We start from the raw sequence: 15,433 nt of genomic DNA, 5'->3' as shown, positions 1-15,433 counted from the left end.
GCTTTATGGGCTATACAGAGACATTTAAACTGCACTCTATGTTCGATAGGCAGCCAGTGTATCTTCTGAAGAAGGGGCGTCGCTCGAGTTCTCCTCGGTAGGGAAAAAATCAGACTGGCCGCATCATTCTGCACCACCTGCAATTTCCTAAGGAGTTTCCGCGGCAGACCTAAATAGAGAGCATTACCATAGTCCAGCCGGGAAATAACCGTGGCGGACACAATGGATTGCAGTGTAGGGACAGAGAGGATAGGTACAAGTTTCCGGAGTTGCCTAAGCAGGCCAATGCAGGAGCCTACCACTGCGGAGACTTGAGGGGTAATGGACAGGTCTGCATCAATTTTTTATCCTAAGCTTTTAACTACTCTTCCCAGAGTTGGCACCGCACCTAATTCTGGGGGCCAGAAAAGCTCACACCAGGGACTATCTTGTTTAGTGATGACCAGCACCTCCGTTTTCTCTGCGTTAACCTTCCGAAGATTGTTTGTCATCCAGTTAACCGTAAATCTAAGAAGATTCTTTACTGAGTCTTGCGCCTGGCTAGTGTTCTTGAGTTGGACTAACAATTGAGTATCGTCAGCATAGTTGAAAACTTGACAGTTCCTGTGCGTAAGTTCCTCCACTAAAGGTTGAAGATAAATATTAAATAGCAGAGGAGACAGTGCAGGCCCCTGGGGACGCCACAGGTCACAGCACTAGCGGCGGATAGTTGATCTCCCATTTGCAATTTCTGAGTACGGCCAGTAAGGAAGGATTTGAGCCATTTGAGTGCTTGCCCTGTTATTCCTAGTTTCGAAACATGGTTCAGCAGGATGGCATAGCTGACCATATCGAAAGCTGCTGACAGATCCAGGAGAATCAGGGCAAAAGGTTGTTTATTATCAGCCCTGATTCTCAGATCGTCAACAACCGTGGCCATCACCAGCTCTGTGCTGTGTTGTGATCGGAAACCTGCCTGTCTAGGGTGGAGTAGACCATGTTCCTCCAAGTAGCAGGCCAGAGTATTCAAGACCTGCTTTTCCAAGATCTTTCCTATAAACGGGAGTTGGGAGATGGGCCTATGTTTTTTTAAAGCCTTGATATCCGCTTCTGCTTTTTCAGGAGGGAGATAACCCTGGCTTCCTTCAGATTCACTGGCAGGTAACCTGAATCCAGTGACTCATTCAATAGATTCAGCAACTGCCTTCCCAAACCTGGCAAGGCCATTTGGAATACTCTCAGAAGGCAAGGGTCCACACTGGAGCCTGATTTGATTTGGTGAGCAAATGCCGCCAAACTCCCTTCATCCAAACGTGTAATACTGTACAGATTCCAGGCCTAGTCCTGGGGATTGGGTAGATCTAGTGACATGAGGTCGGTCGGAATTCTTGTAATGTCCATGATGATATCCTGCACTTTCTGAAGAAAGAACTTCTGGAAGGTGTCACAGTTCGGGCGATCATTTATTGGGACTTTACCTTCCATCTGCATTAGTTCCCTCAGGATGGAGAAAATCTCCCTTTGCTTATTCCCGGCATGGCCGATTCTGTCCTCATAAAAGGCTGCCTTCCTCAAAAGAATATCAGTCTTATATTTAGACAGAAGTGCCTTGTAGGTTTCGGACTCTGCCAGGCTATAGTTGAGTCTCCACCTTCTCTATGCTTGGCGCAGCGCTTGTTTTTTCTCTCTTAGGGAGACATCGAACCAGGGGGCTCCTTTTCCTTTCGCTCTGGTCCTCTCTATCCGTTCAGGGGCTAGAGTGTCAAGAACAGCCTGAAGCCAAGACATTAGTGCTGTAGCTTGTTGGTCTTTGGTTTCCCGCACTCATATTTGGGGATGGGGTCGAGAGAAGCGTAGAGACCAGAGGTTCAGCCTCCACCTTCTTCCAGGATATAACCTTCCTCCGAAGAGGATCAGATAATACAGGTAAAGAATCACACGGAACCCAACATTTAATCAGGGAGTGGTCTGACCAAACATAAGGGCTAACATCAATTATCTCTACCTGAGGCATAGAAGACCAAATCAGGTCAAGAGTGTGGCCCTTGACATGGGTAAGGCCTGTGACCAGTTGTGACAAGTTGAGCGAGGACAGGTTGGTTTCGAACCCTGCCTCTGCAGAGTCTCTGGGTGACTTGTCCGAATGATAGTTAAAATCCCTACCACGAGGAGATATTTGTATCTTGATCCCAGATCTGTTAAGAACTCCAGAAAGGCTTCATTAAAATCTGGGGAACTTTTAGGTGGGCGATACACTACTAACAGCATATTGCAGGAGGATTTCAGGGACATTTTTATACCCAGTAGCTCTGCACTGTCGCAGTTTTCGGCGACAATATGTGTCACCATAATATTTTTTTTAAATAATATTACAACTCCCCACCTCTGCACTCCCCGGGTCGGTTATACCACAGCGCATCATATTCTAGCGGTAATGCGGCCAAAATGTCGGGGTAGATGATGCCCCCAGCCAGGTTTCTGTGAGGGCTAAAATGTCAATATCCCCATCAAGAAGGAGAGAGAACACTTCCATATGGTGCTTTTGCAAAGATCGTGCATTTAGCACAGCTACTTTTAGACCCTGGATCGTATGAGTATGGGGCTGTTTCTGAGCTAGTGTGAGTTCTTTCATTCCCCGCAGTAGTGACTCTTCTCGTAGCCTGGCTAGCGTAGTGCTATCTAGCACCTCGTCGACAGTTCTTAGGGCCAGAAGGGTCTCACCGGGATAGATATGGAGTTGAGTAGGGGTCCTGGCCCCTGGGCCCGTCGTGGAGCGGAGGGGCGCAGACGGGCTTGCCTCTGGCACTTCTCCGGTGAGCCCGCTGCGCGTGTGCGCTGCGCATGTGCATTCCGGGTCTTTAAATAGTGTTTGGCAGGAATCCCTGCAACACTAGTGCGCTAACCAAGATGGCGTCTTGGAAGCGTCTAGGAGTCCCTGGTCCCTCACCCAAGATGGCGGTCGGGAGCCGAGACAGCGCAAGGCTCACCCAAATGGTGAGTTATGAAATTCAATTTTAATGTGCAAGCAATGCGGAAAAGTAAATGTGCAAGGAGCAGTTTAAAAAATTCACAAGCCCGCTATATCAGGCGATCCCACAGAGTTATAACAACTAAAAATCAGAAGTCCCTTAGAATGACTGATACTTTCCCAACAACAAACAGGTGCCAGAGCAGCGTTTTAAAATCACGGGCGGCGTTTCAGTGTGCAGCAGCGTGATAAACTATTCTTGTTTAGTAAGAAGGTTCCAAACCAGTTGCCACCTGGACCTTTCCCTTCTAGTTGTATCAAACTACACTATAATAGTGACCAAAGAATGATCGGAAAATTAGTTAACACAAATATCTGTGTCACCCATTTAAGCAACAGTAAATTAAAAAATTATACAGGAAGCTGAAGGAAAGCGGTGCGAGCAGCAAGTATATTGTGACATACCCAAACAATCACTGCAACATGGATTGATTAGTTGAAATTCTTGTTTCCGGGCATCCACCCCTTTTTCAGTTTTCGGCTCCAATTGTTTTTAGATGTATACCATACCAAATCCTGGATAAAGTTAAAGTCACCCCCTAGAATTTTTGGACCAACTGCTCCCATAGCAATATTGTATATCTGTCTTAATGAATCTGCTTAATCAAAAACTGGGCATAATAGTTGACCACATTTAGAGTATTACCATTTCCACTAGTTTTAGCCATATCAACCTTCTCTGTGGATCTCTGATAACTTGAGAAACTGGCCAGTCCAGCCATCTGCCTAGGTAAACTGCAACTCCCCTTACTGCTAGGCCTGCTGAATTAAAATAAGCTTTTGAATAATACTAGAAATAAAAGGTTCTGGGAAGTTACTTTTAAGATGGGTCTCCTGTAGAAATAGAACTTCTGGAAAAAAAAGAGGTGAACCATCTAATCAGTCCCCCATACTTCTGCCTATTTGTCATGTCATTAACATTGCAGGAGATAATTCTGGCTTTAAGACCCATTACATTCCTTTTTCTCATTAGTGACTGTCCTATATGACCTGTGGCTAAACATTCATGATTTATAGTGATTCTGTTCATTTTGCTATGAGTGCTCCCCCCTCCCTGTGCCCACCAAGCCTCCCCACGTGCCCCAGAGACCCTCTGAGCCCTGTGAGAGTGGAATCGCCCACACTGCCCATCTCGTTGCATCAACCCACATGGGTTGCCAAGTAGATGCACAATGGTGTACACATGACCCTCCTTCCCCAACCTCCAGCACCCTAATCAAAACCACTTGGGCCGAATGGGATTTGGCCCTCCTAACACAGAGCATACCCTGACAACATCATCAACATTAAGGGCCTAGCCCGGCTCCTCAAAATAGCTGCATATGCACAAATCATGTTTCAAATCAATTAGAGATCTTCTGCAGGAGCTCCTGAGCCTCTGCTAAGTTACTGAACATATGAAACTTCCCTTTAACCAAGACATTGAACTTAGATTGTGGTGCAATAGTATCTTGAGCACCCTGCACTTTAAACAAATATAGCATTTATACAAACTCTTTTCAACGACGAGCTGCTGAGGCTGATATATCTGCAAATATACAACAATGAGGTATTTATGGTGTTGAAAAATGTTTTTTCTCAATGGCCTTGTGTTAGACCTGGCATCTTTGACGTGGTTACCCCTATCTTTTTGCCTCTACCTCCTGTATTTGTGATGCTGTGCTGGATTTCGTTTTTGCTGGTTTAGATGCTTTGGACACTCTGCCACTGCTGATCAGTGTGAGAGTGGAAGTGCTCCCTGTGTAAATTGTTATTATGATTGGATATACATGATTGGCATATTTGTATCACCATGAAGTCCCTAGTAAAGTGCACTGGGTGTGCCAGGGCTGGTGATGACAAATTCTACTAGTGGGCCTGCAGCACTTATTGTGTCACCCACAGGAGTAGCCCTAAAATGGTGTCTCAGGCCTGCCACCGCAGTGCCTGTGTGCAGTCTGTGAACTGCCATATCCTCCTGGTCAGTGTCAACACTGACCAGGCCTAACCCTTCCCTTTTTGTGCACATTGGTCACCCTTATGGAAGGCCCAAGGTACCCCCCTGGGCAGGGTGCAGTGTATGTGAAAGGTAGAGCATATACTGGTGCAGGTGACATGCTCTGGTAGTGAATTACAGGCATTTTCATTTTTCACTATTGTAAGGCTAACTTGCTCCATAGGCTAACATGGGGGATGCTGGCCACAGTGGCTACCAGCATATCTTCCAATAGGAACAAGATAGGACATAAAAGTCTGGTATCCCTGAACTCAGAATTTAATAACACATCTTTTAGGAAAGGTTGTTTTTAAATCCTGTGTTTGAGAACAGCACTTTTAGGAAGTCGCTGTTCTCTTGTCTGACCTTTCTGTGTGCGTTGGCCTGTTTGTGCATTGACTGTCTGGTTTGAGAGTGACAGGGGCTGGGGGTTCCCCAGGAGGCTGGCTGAGTCAGCCCTAGGCTGAATGACTGCATTTGCAACTTGAGTGGTGGGAGGAGATAGCACCTGGGCCTAAATAGGGCTGTGCCTGCCTTCCACAATGCTGGCTCCACCTCCTGTTGGGCGGCTGACGACCCTGCCCCTTACTCTGAAAGGAAAGGAGAAGCCAGAAAAACAAAGTGCTCAAGGAGTACCCAAAACTGGTTCAGACCAGGCTCAGGGCCCACTTGCACAAAGAGAACAAAGACTTTTAGGGGTATAAGTACAGGACCCCTGACAACAGAAAATTAGATCATCCTGGAATCAAGAAGGAACCTCTGCCAATGAGAAAGCTGAATCTGAAGAAGGAAGACTGTCCTGCTGTTGCTCTGCTGGACTGACCTGCTGTTGCTTTGCTGCCAAGGAGAGGGGAAAGACTTTGCTGTTGTGCTGTGTCCCGTGTCTTGAAGGAATCTCCATGGGCCTGAGAAGAGCTGGCTCCCTGTTTTCAAAGTCCCAGGAACAAAAGGACTTCACACCCAGCTTCCCTGAACTCTGCTGAGAGAGTTCTGTCCTTCCTAGAGTGCTTGGGCCAGTTGTGGTGCCTCTGGAAGTTGTACCTGTGCTGGGAAGCTGGAAACTAAGATTGAGAGACTTTTGCAACTGAAAAGTTATTGCATCGCTCGCTGCGGAGTGCATCCCCGACATTGCGAAGAAATTCCCGCCGCTACGGAGGTCGAGATCGTCGGAGCGCCTGTTGCTGCTGCCAAAGACGGTGCATCCTTCGATTGCGGGAAGATCACCATCGCTGCGAGTGTCGTTGCAGAGCCTGTCGTCGCCGGGTGAGAACGCCGCACCGCTTGCTTGTGGACCGCATCACTTCGCTGTGAACATCGTCGCAGATCATCGCATCGAAGGAGCTGCGAGAGAGAGATCGCCGCTGGATCACACATTGTCGCCCCGGAGATCGTCGCAGCCCCTTCGAGATCGTCGCATCGTGCCTTTGCAAGAACAAACTTCCTACGGAACCTACGCACCGGAATCCATACAAGTGGCCTTCCTCCCCATACAGACCGGATTTGTCGCAACACGCCCGCTGCTGCAGCGGGGGTGTCGCATCGCCTCCCCAAGGTCTCAGAAGCAATACATTGCTTGTTTTCCACCGCACCAGCTTCTGCTTTTGGAACTTTGTCGCAACTAAAGGTATTGTCGACTAAACGTGATGCAACTGTGAACTTTTCACGCAACTGTGGATTATTTGATCGCAACCTAAAGAACTCTTTTGCAACCATATTCTTGAACTGTGTATGTTGGATTTTTGTCGTTTTGGTCTTGTGTAGTTTAGATTAAATACCTTTATTTTTCTAAACTGTTGTGGAGTCAGTTTGTGGTGTTTTCACTGTGTTACTGTAAGTGTTGGTACAAATACTTTACACATTGCCTTCTGATTAGCCTTGACTGCTCGTACCAAGCTACCTAGAGGGTGAGCAGGGGTTATCTCAGAGGGTTTCCTCCTTACCCTGACTAGAAGCAAGGGTCCCTACTTGGACAGTGGTACCTACCTCTGCCAACTAGAGACCCCCAGTTCTAACACCTTGGTTAATATGTGCTTTTTAATACAGTAGTTGGCGAAGTTTACCTAGATAGTACTTGACAATTTTGAATGGGTTGTGTGATAGTTAAGTCACTTGAATGCCCTGGCAGGACATGAATCTTAATGAAGGATGAGGTGGGTGGATCACGCAAGTTCCGCTGCTAAGACACTGTCGACCCCTCCCATCCATGTTGCATCCGCTTCCGCGTGACATGACGCTGACTTTTGGATGCCACGGCCACGAGGAGCTGTCGGCTGCACGGTAGTGTAAATGCCAAAATCGCTGTAATTGTCAGCTGCTAGCAGGAGGGAAATTAGCTCCTTAAAGGATCTGGCAGATGCAGATCAAGTGATTGTATAAATGTTGTTAATGTTTTTTAATATAGTTTGCAAATTGTTTGTACTTTTTAAATTTAATTTAATATTTTTTGTCATTTTGAGTACTATTTCTGGTTGTGGGGTTTATATGGGTGCAGGGTGGGAAGTAGATGAATTATAATTAATTAATAATTTGTTTTTAACAAATATTAATGATTTAATTGATCATTATTTATGCTAATTGTATAATTACATTTTTTTTAAATGTAAGTTTTAGGTGCAAGTTGTGGGTTTTGTAGGGGTATAGGGTTTGAAGTAAATTAATTATAATTAGCTAATAATTATTTATTATTATAATGATTTAACTGATAATTAAATATGTAAATTGTGTACTAAATGTATTTATTTGTTTTGTGTAGTTTCAGTTAATTTACAAAAAATATTTAATTGATAATAATGTACCTTTGTGTAATTAAGATGTCGTTTGTGTTATATATTAGGTGTCAGTTGTTTTATTTGTAGGGGTAAAGGGCGGGGAGTTAATTAAATATAATTTATTGTCTATTCATTAATTATTATCAATTGTTAATTGATAATTAATTATGTAATGTAAATTATTCAATTAACTTTTTAAAATTCTAATATTAGTTGTGGGTTGTTTGTTTTGTAAGGATTAAGGGTGGGTAGGAAATTAAATATAATTAATTTACTATTAGGTAGTTATTATTAATATTTTAATTGATAATTGATTATTTAAAATGCATTAATATAATTTAATAGATATATTTTAGGTGTGTGTTGTGTAATTTGTATAGGTATAGCGTAGGAAGTTACTAAATGTAAAAATATTTTAATATTTTAAGAAATTGTGGTTTTTGTTATGTTATGGTGTTAATTGTGTTGTGCTTTTTTGTATTTATTTTTGTATCGTATTTATTTGTTATTATTTTGAGAATATAGTTTGGTATTTTAATTGTAATTATAATATTTGTGTTCATATATAATAAAGAATGTAATTATTTTGCAATTTGTTTATTTTTAGAATAAAATCACATGATATAATTTTCTATTGAAATATTTAAACATTTTATTTAATTTTTTTTTTATCTAACACTTTTCCTACTGTTGCACTGACTGCGGTGGGAATAGTAAATTTTACCCCTCCGCAATCAAACACCTTCCCTATTGTTTCGCTGATTGGAGTGGGAATTGTACATTTTACCACTCCACAATCCAATACTTTCCCTACCTTTGTAATGTGTGGAGTGGGAATAGTAAGTTTAACTCAATAAGCAATCTGACACTTTCCCTACTATTGCCCTGACTTGAGTGGGAATAGTAAATTTTAGTCCTCCATAATCCAAAACATTCCCTACTGTTGCACTTACTGGAGTGGGAATAGTACACTTTACCCTCCACAATGCAACACTTTCCATACTGTTGCACGGACTGGAGTGCGAATAGTAAATTTTACCACGCCCCAATCCAACACTTTCCCTACTGTTGCATTTATTGTAGTGGGAATAGTAATTTGCACTTTTCTTGAGTTTATGTATAATTTGTGGAATTTTACAGTTTCATTTTTGTTAATTAAATTAACATTATTATATTTTGCGTTGTTAAATTTATAATATTTCAGTTAGTAACGTTTTTTAATATGTCATTTGTTATGTAAATTAATTTTTTAATATTTTTTATTTGTAAATATATTGTTATTTTTGTAATGCGTTATATTAATTGGATGTGTATATATACATATATATTTATTTAAAACAATTATTAAATGATCACATAATTTAAAATTATTTGTTTAGTAATATTTTAAAATTACATATATAATTAATTATAGCTATCGATATATATTTGTTTAATTATTTTTTTAAATAAGTATAATAGTCATATTTTCTTAAATTAATAAAATACATGCAATTTTTATTATATTACTGTTACTTTTAAATATATTTAATATGTATTATTTATGTTTATATAAAAAAACTATTTTTTTTACAACAATATTAGTGACATCGATTTTTTTGTTTTTTTGTCATTCACTAAGTATAGGATGTCGATATTTTTGTGGCTGATATTTTGATGTTGATAGTTTTGTAGGGCGATATTAGTGACATCAGAATTCTGTCAGTCAACCAAATACATAACATGAATTTACCTAAAAATATTTTTACTATTGTTTTCAAGTTTAATTAACTTTTTTAATTTCCCTACCACAACATTCTTGTCATGATATTGTTTTCAAGATATTTGTGTTAGACAATTTTTTTCTGACACCATATTAACGTCATGCCCACAGCAGCCTCCCTAGAGCAGGAACATGTAGGTATGTTTTACAATTCACTCATGAGGGAAGATTTTCAGTGTGCCTCACCAGGACGGGAGAAAAGGGAAATGCTGGAATATTGTGTTGATGTGAATTCAGGGGATCAATAATAAAGCACATATGAAGGAGAAATAAGCTTCTTGGTCCCCTTGGTGATATGTATCCATAGTAAAACTACAATATTGTTTTTGTATAAATTCTGACATGCCCTAAGGGGAGTAAGATTTTTTATAAACCAAATGATCAAGGCTTTTTCTGAGGTGCGGTGACATTCTTTTTTAAAATTTAAAGCAAGATTTCTAAGGTGGTTTCTACAGTTCCTCCGATTCTTCATATGAGGCAGTTTTCTGGAATTATAGGCATGTTGCTCTTGACTGATTTCCGTTATTGTAAAGCAACATCAATCGCCTAATGGTTTAATCTTTCAAATACATTTAGGGGTCTATTAGGATGACGGGCGGACTTTGTTCGCCCGTCATCCTACCGGGGTTTGGGACCGCCAACCATAAGGGCAGGGTCCCGTGGAGGGTATTAGGATGTGCCCGCCACAGTGGCGGGCACATCCTGCATTTTTAGCATTGTGGCGGGCAGCGCTCTCAGCACCGCCCACCACAATGCTAAAAATGCATTAATGCATTTGCATAGACAAAGCGTCAGGAACCGCGTGGTGCCTGCTGCTTTGTTTATGCAAATGCAGGGGGTACAACAGGTACCCCCCGTGTGCACCCCCCACCTCTTCTTCACTCTGGGGGCCCGCAGGGGGCCCCTAGAGTGAAGACTGCATGCATTTCCGTGGCGGCATCGGCGCTGCGGAAAGGCATCTAAACAAGCCCATCATAATATGGCGGGCGGTGTCTATTAGGCACCGCCACCATATTGAACCTTTTCCGCCCCGGTCGCCTAGCGACCGGGGCGGAAAAGCAGCGGACGGTCTTTCTGTCACCCCCGCCATCCTAATATGGCGGGGTAATTTAGGTGCGGATGGCGGGCAGAATGCCCCCGCCAGGCTGGCAGTGGCTACCGCCAGCTTGGCGGGGCCAATCCGCCCGCCATCCTAATGGGCTCCTTAGTTCAGAAGGCTAGCAGCCAAAATGTTCAACATCATTTTCGTTTTTGAGAGTTCAAGATGTATTTTAAGTAGCTTTATGTTCTACTACTATGTGCATATTTATGTCATGTTATAGAATTTGTTGAATTAGAACTGTGAAGTTTTCTGCCAGTCCCAAGCAGTGTACCCCATGAGTGTGGCCATGTTGTCAGGGCTTGTGGCTCTGGTTTCCCACTGGTTAGTGAATGGACTTAGGGCCCCATTAGGATGGCCACCCTAGCAGTGTAGGGACCGGCCACCAGCGGTGCAGCTGTTCCTTACCACCAATTAGGATGCGACTGCCACCCTGGCACTCACATCCCGTATTTTCAACATTGCGGTGGGTGCTGCTGTGAGCAGCACCCTCCACAATGCCAGGAATACAGGTTGTGCATTGCCATACACAATGTGGCAGGCACCGCGCGGTGCCTGCCATGGGGACCCCCCCAAGTGCAGCCACCCATCCCCCTGGGGCCCGCAAGGGGCCCCTCAGAGCAATTCCTGCATGCCTTTCCATGGCGGCATCGCCATGGAAAGGCCTTCACTGCTAGGCATCTTGATATGGATGGCACCATATAATGCCTGAGTTCCGCCCGGCCGGCAATAGTGATGATGGCTGACCGACGGAAATGCAGTGGACAGACTTTCAGTCCGCCAAGGTACCACCGCCATAACTCTCCGGCCGAGCGGAGAGTTATGGCGGGCGGATCGCAACCCCCGGTTGGGCGGTGGTGATCCTCACACCATCATAATGACCCCCTTAGTTCCTCTGCAGGTTCCTTATGATCAAGGGGTGTCACCTGAGTTCCATTGGTCCTCTCCTTAATTTCTTTCAACAAAAAGCTTGTACATTGGTTTTGTTAATATTGTTAAAGTTGAAGTCCAAAACAGAAAATGAAATAATAACATAACTATGACTGACTAAATAATTAAAAGATGGTACCCCTCCAACAAATTAAATTAAATAGTCGATTTACATTTACAGGCATGGATTGAGGAGGAAGGGGGGGTTTAAAAACCACATAACACTATTGTTTTCTATATGTTGTACCCAGGACTGGAGAAGAGATCGTTTGAACAGAGTACTTGGTAGCGAGTTAAGTACATTGCATAATCAGACAGTTGGAAAAGGCTCTGAAATCTTTCTGGAGATATTTCAGGTACAGTCAATGTTTACTTTGTTTTACTTAATATTTAAACATGTTGATTTCCTTTCCTAACACGACCAGCATATGCCTTCTTTACTACTGAAACAGGGTGCAGGGTATGGGCCACTGAGTCTGCAAATCTTGGCTTACAATGTTCTTGTTCCCAGATATTATATAGCACATATATCATTTGTGCCTTCCGTACATTATATTTCCCTATGAACACTCCATCGGCAGTTTTGTTCATTGTGCAAACCAGAGGTTTGCCATGATGTGCTGCCAGGCCAAATTGCTGCTAATGTCAGTAGATTGGGTCCGGCTGATGATGGGTACCAACCGCAGAGCTATTGCTAAAACTCCCTGTGCCAAGATGGTGGCGGTCCGATGTTTTGAGTAGATAACACGCGTACTTAGGGGCTTGTTGACAAAAGCATTTATGATTCTGAGAGGCAGCACTAAAGGAGAACTCTTTTATGTACTGTCAATGCTTTGTTAATTTTTCGTGAAACATCCAACTCTCGATCAATAAAAGCGAATCAAGCACTTTCTATTTGTACAAATTCGATATGAATACTTTGAAAATATTTCCATTTTATCCCCATTGTAATTATTTTGATGCCAAGACACTTAGGCACGCCTGGTACAGACAAGAGGTTCTGGGAAAGGAACAACTTTATAACTCCACCCTCGTGGACAGAGTAGGCATTAAGGCACGCAAGGGAAGGATAGAATGTTATCAGTGTTATGACGTCCGATTATCTGTCTGACCTCTTCAGGTGTTCAGTATCTGATGTAATTCTCCATGCTCAAATGTATTTTTCGGCAGATCTTTACCGTTATTAAGACTAAACTGAAAGCAGAAGCCCCATAACGCCAAAATATGATCTGTATACAATAGTGAGGCAATCAATCAAAAATACATATTTAATTGCACATTTGCACAGCCCAGTTTAGATAATCTGACTAACTATGGAATATACGAGTACATTTTCGAAAGCAAAATATCAGCAGTAGTGGAAAGGTAATCTACTGGACACATCCGTGCACAGAACGTATACAACACTGTGCCAGAGAGAATTTGTTGTCATTTTTTGGGAGAAGTTTAAGTTTTTCTTGATTGTATTTTATACTGTAGCTGTTTAATATGCGCATTCACCGCTTTATATTTTTAGGGTTGGATGAAGAAAACTTTGGGACTCTGAAGCGGAGCTATGAAATTGATCAGAGATTAGTAGGCCTTCGTTAGCAGCATAGCTTTTATTTCTAAACAACATCAATTGTATTCTTGTCACTACTGGACCAAAGTCAGATGCATTAATTGTGATAATGTTGTCTAGGGCTCGGTCCTTTCCTGAAACTAGCCTGTGTTTGAGCTAGAAATTTGGGGACCTGTAATCATCAGCATGGGTGATACCCCAGTGAACCAGTGAAGGAAGTTCTGGCACTTGTAAAGACGGCATGTGGAAAAAACGGCATGATTAAAGAAGGATTGAACCAGGCGAAAACCTACATAAGTATGTCCAAGACTTTATGCCAATCAAACACATACAGTAAATCAGATGTCTGCAGAACAAATGAAATTAACATTAACAGGCTCACTCATAGTCATAACTGCTATTTTGGAAAGGCAGCAATAGAAATCAAGTTCAGAAAATCGTTGAAAACACTGCTGTTTGGTAAAGTTCTGAGCGCAATGTAAACTGGTAGCTGTGTCTCTCTGATGTGTTGAGCCAAGTTATTGTAATAACATCGATTTCCGAGCGCTTAGAGACCTGTAGGTGATTGGGCGCGTTACAAATCCAAATTAACAATAACAATAACAATAACAAGAAATAGGAACAGAACTCACGCAAAGCTCAAAGGAGGTGCATAGCACAATCCAGAGTAACAAGATTATAAACTCTGACTCTGAGTGTGAAACCTACCGATTTGATATGTACATCATACCCTACATGCTCCTACTAATTGAGGTGAAAATCACCCCCCCCCCCCATCACTGAAAGCTACAGCTCCACCAATGTTGAAGTTGATCTCTGTGCAGCTCTAATCCGTCACTGCATGATTCCACAATGCCGTGGCACTTAAATATCTTGCAGCTACATGCCTCATACAGCCTAACACGTGATGGCTACCCTGTTACACATATGTCAAATTTGCTATAGTTCACAGAAGACCACAGTTAAGTTGCAACAGCAAACACCTGTTATTACATCATTGCACACAAATTCCCTGTGTAATAGGTGCAGTGTAGAGTACTCAAGTCCAAATTGTACCAGTGAAGACAAGAGAACATACATCATTATAGAAACGCCATTACTTCCGTATTGAAGAAATAATCTCTAACGCTGATCTGTTGCTTACCTGTGTCTTCCCTGGTTTCCCTGGAAGGGCTTATGATTCTGGCATAATTACAACAGTCAAATTCTTGAGATAATGAGGAGGTATGTGATGAACAGAGAATGCCCTCTTGGATAGGAAATCCTCAAATATTGTACCAGCAATTTCCACAGCATGTCCTGTTGCATCAATGAAACAAAAACAAGAAGAATGACCAGGGCATCCCAATGTTGTACCATGTGGTAGTGCAGAGATTAAACATGCCTGCAGCATGTTGATCATTTTTTGTCACTTCTTTTTATGCATTTTGGAGGTGACTTTAAGTATCCATTAAAAACCTGGCATTTGGTTCTAATTACTTAATTAAACAATTAACGATATATACAACACAACGCAATGAAGCACACATTAAGGGCAGGAATGTGGTATGGAGAGTAGTGACACATCTTTCGAGGGACACTATTGTATACATGTAGAAGGTGTGCTAGTTCTTTGTGCTTTGGTCAGTGTTGTACAGCATTATTGTAAAACACAGAGTTCATATGCCAGCGAAAGACAATGCTCTACCTGAATCACAGGCCAATTCTGTTCTCAACAACATTCCAGGCCATCACAGTGACAACAGTGCCTTAACGATCAGGCAATTATGCTCTCCAAACATGAACTGAGACTGAATCCTCCTTTGCCCACTGTAACACCAACAATCCATGGACCAGACAACAAATTCTCCTTATTTTCTAACACAAGCACTCCAAGCTGTATAGTCACTCGGTGGTAGAATCACTTTTTAGGTTTCACCTACACATAGATTTATCTGCCTGGTGGTAACAGACCTTTTGAACAAATTTAGAATGGGCTTTCGGTGTGCCCTTTCCTTGTGGGTTAATGATTTCCTTGTCTACCACGGTTCCCTGCAATTTCCTCCATATTCTTGTGTTTGTTCCACCCAATGATCATTTTGATCACACTGTTGTTTGATTGTATGATTTGTATCCTTCTGCTGGTGATGGGGTGCCTTACACATGGCAGCCATCTTGCAATGCTTTGCTATAGGAAAAAGTACTGAAAGATTGGCAGCATGCTTGAAACTGGACAGTGGCCATCTTGGAGTGTTTTTACTTAAAGCAATTCATACGTGCATAGACCTGTCAGCCATCTTGGTGACCTTTATTTGCTTTAAAAAATCCAAGATGGTGTGTTGATGAACAAAC

At 42.4% G+C, this 15,433-nt stretch overlaps 1 protein-coding gene across 1 annotated transcript in view; it reads left to right on the top strand.

Moving 5' to 3' along the window:
- Positions 1-15,433, top strand: part of LOC147690227 (exocyst complex component 3-like) — a 378,556-nt gene that overhangs the window by 220,241 nt on the left and 142,882 nt on the right. The window contains exon 4 of the mRNA XM_086936655.1: positions 11,793-11,897. Coding sequence (XP_086792781.1) covers positions 11,793-11,897 — 105 coding nt within the window. The remainder of the gene's footprint in view (positions 1-11,792; positions 11,898-15,433) is intronic.

The sequence above is a fragment of the Lissotriton vulgaris genome, chromosome 9 (assembly GCF_964263255.1).
Source record: "Lissotriton vulgaris chromosome 9, aLisVul1.2, whole genome shotgun sequence".
NCBI classification, from domain to species: Eukaryota; Metazoa; Chordata; class Amphibia; order Caudata; family Salamandridae; genus Lissotriton; species Lissotriton vulgaris.
This window is presented reverse-complemented; position numbering and strand designations above follow the sequence as displayed.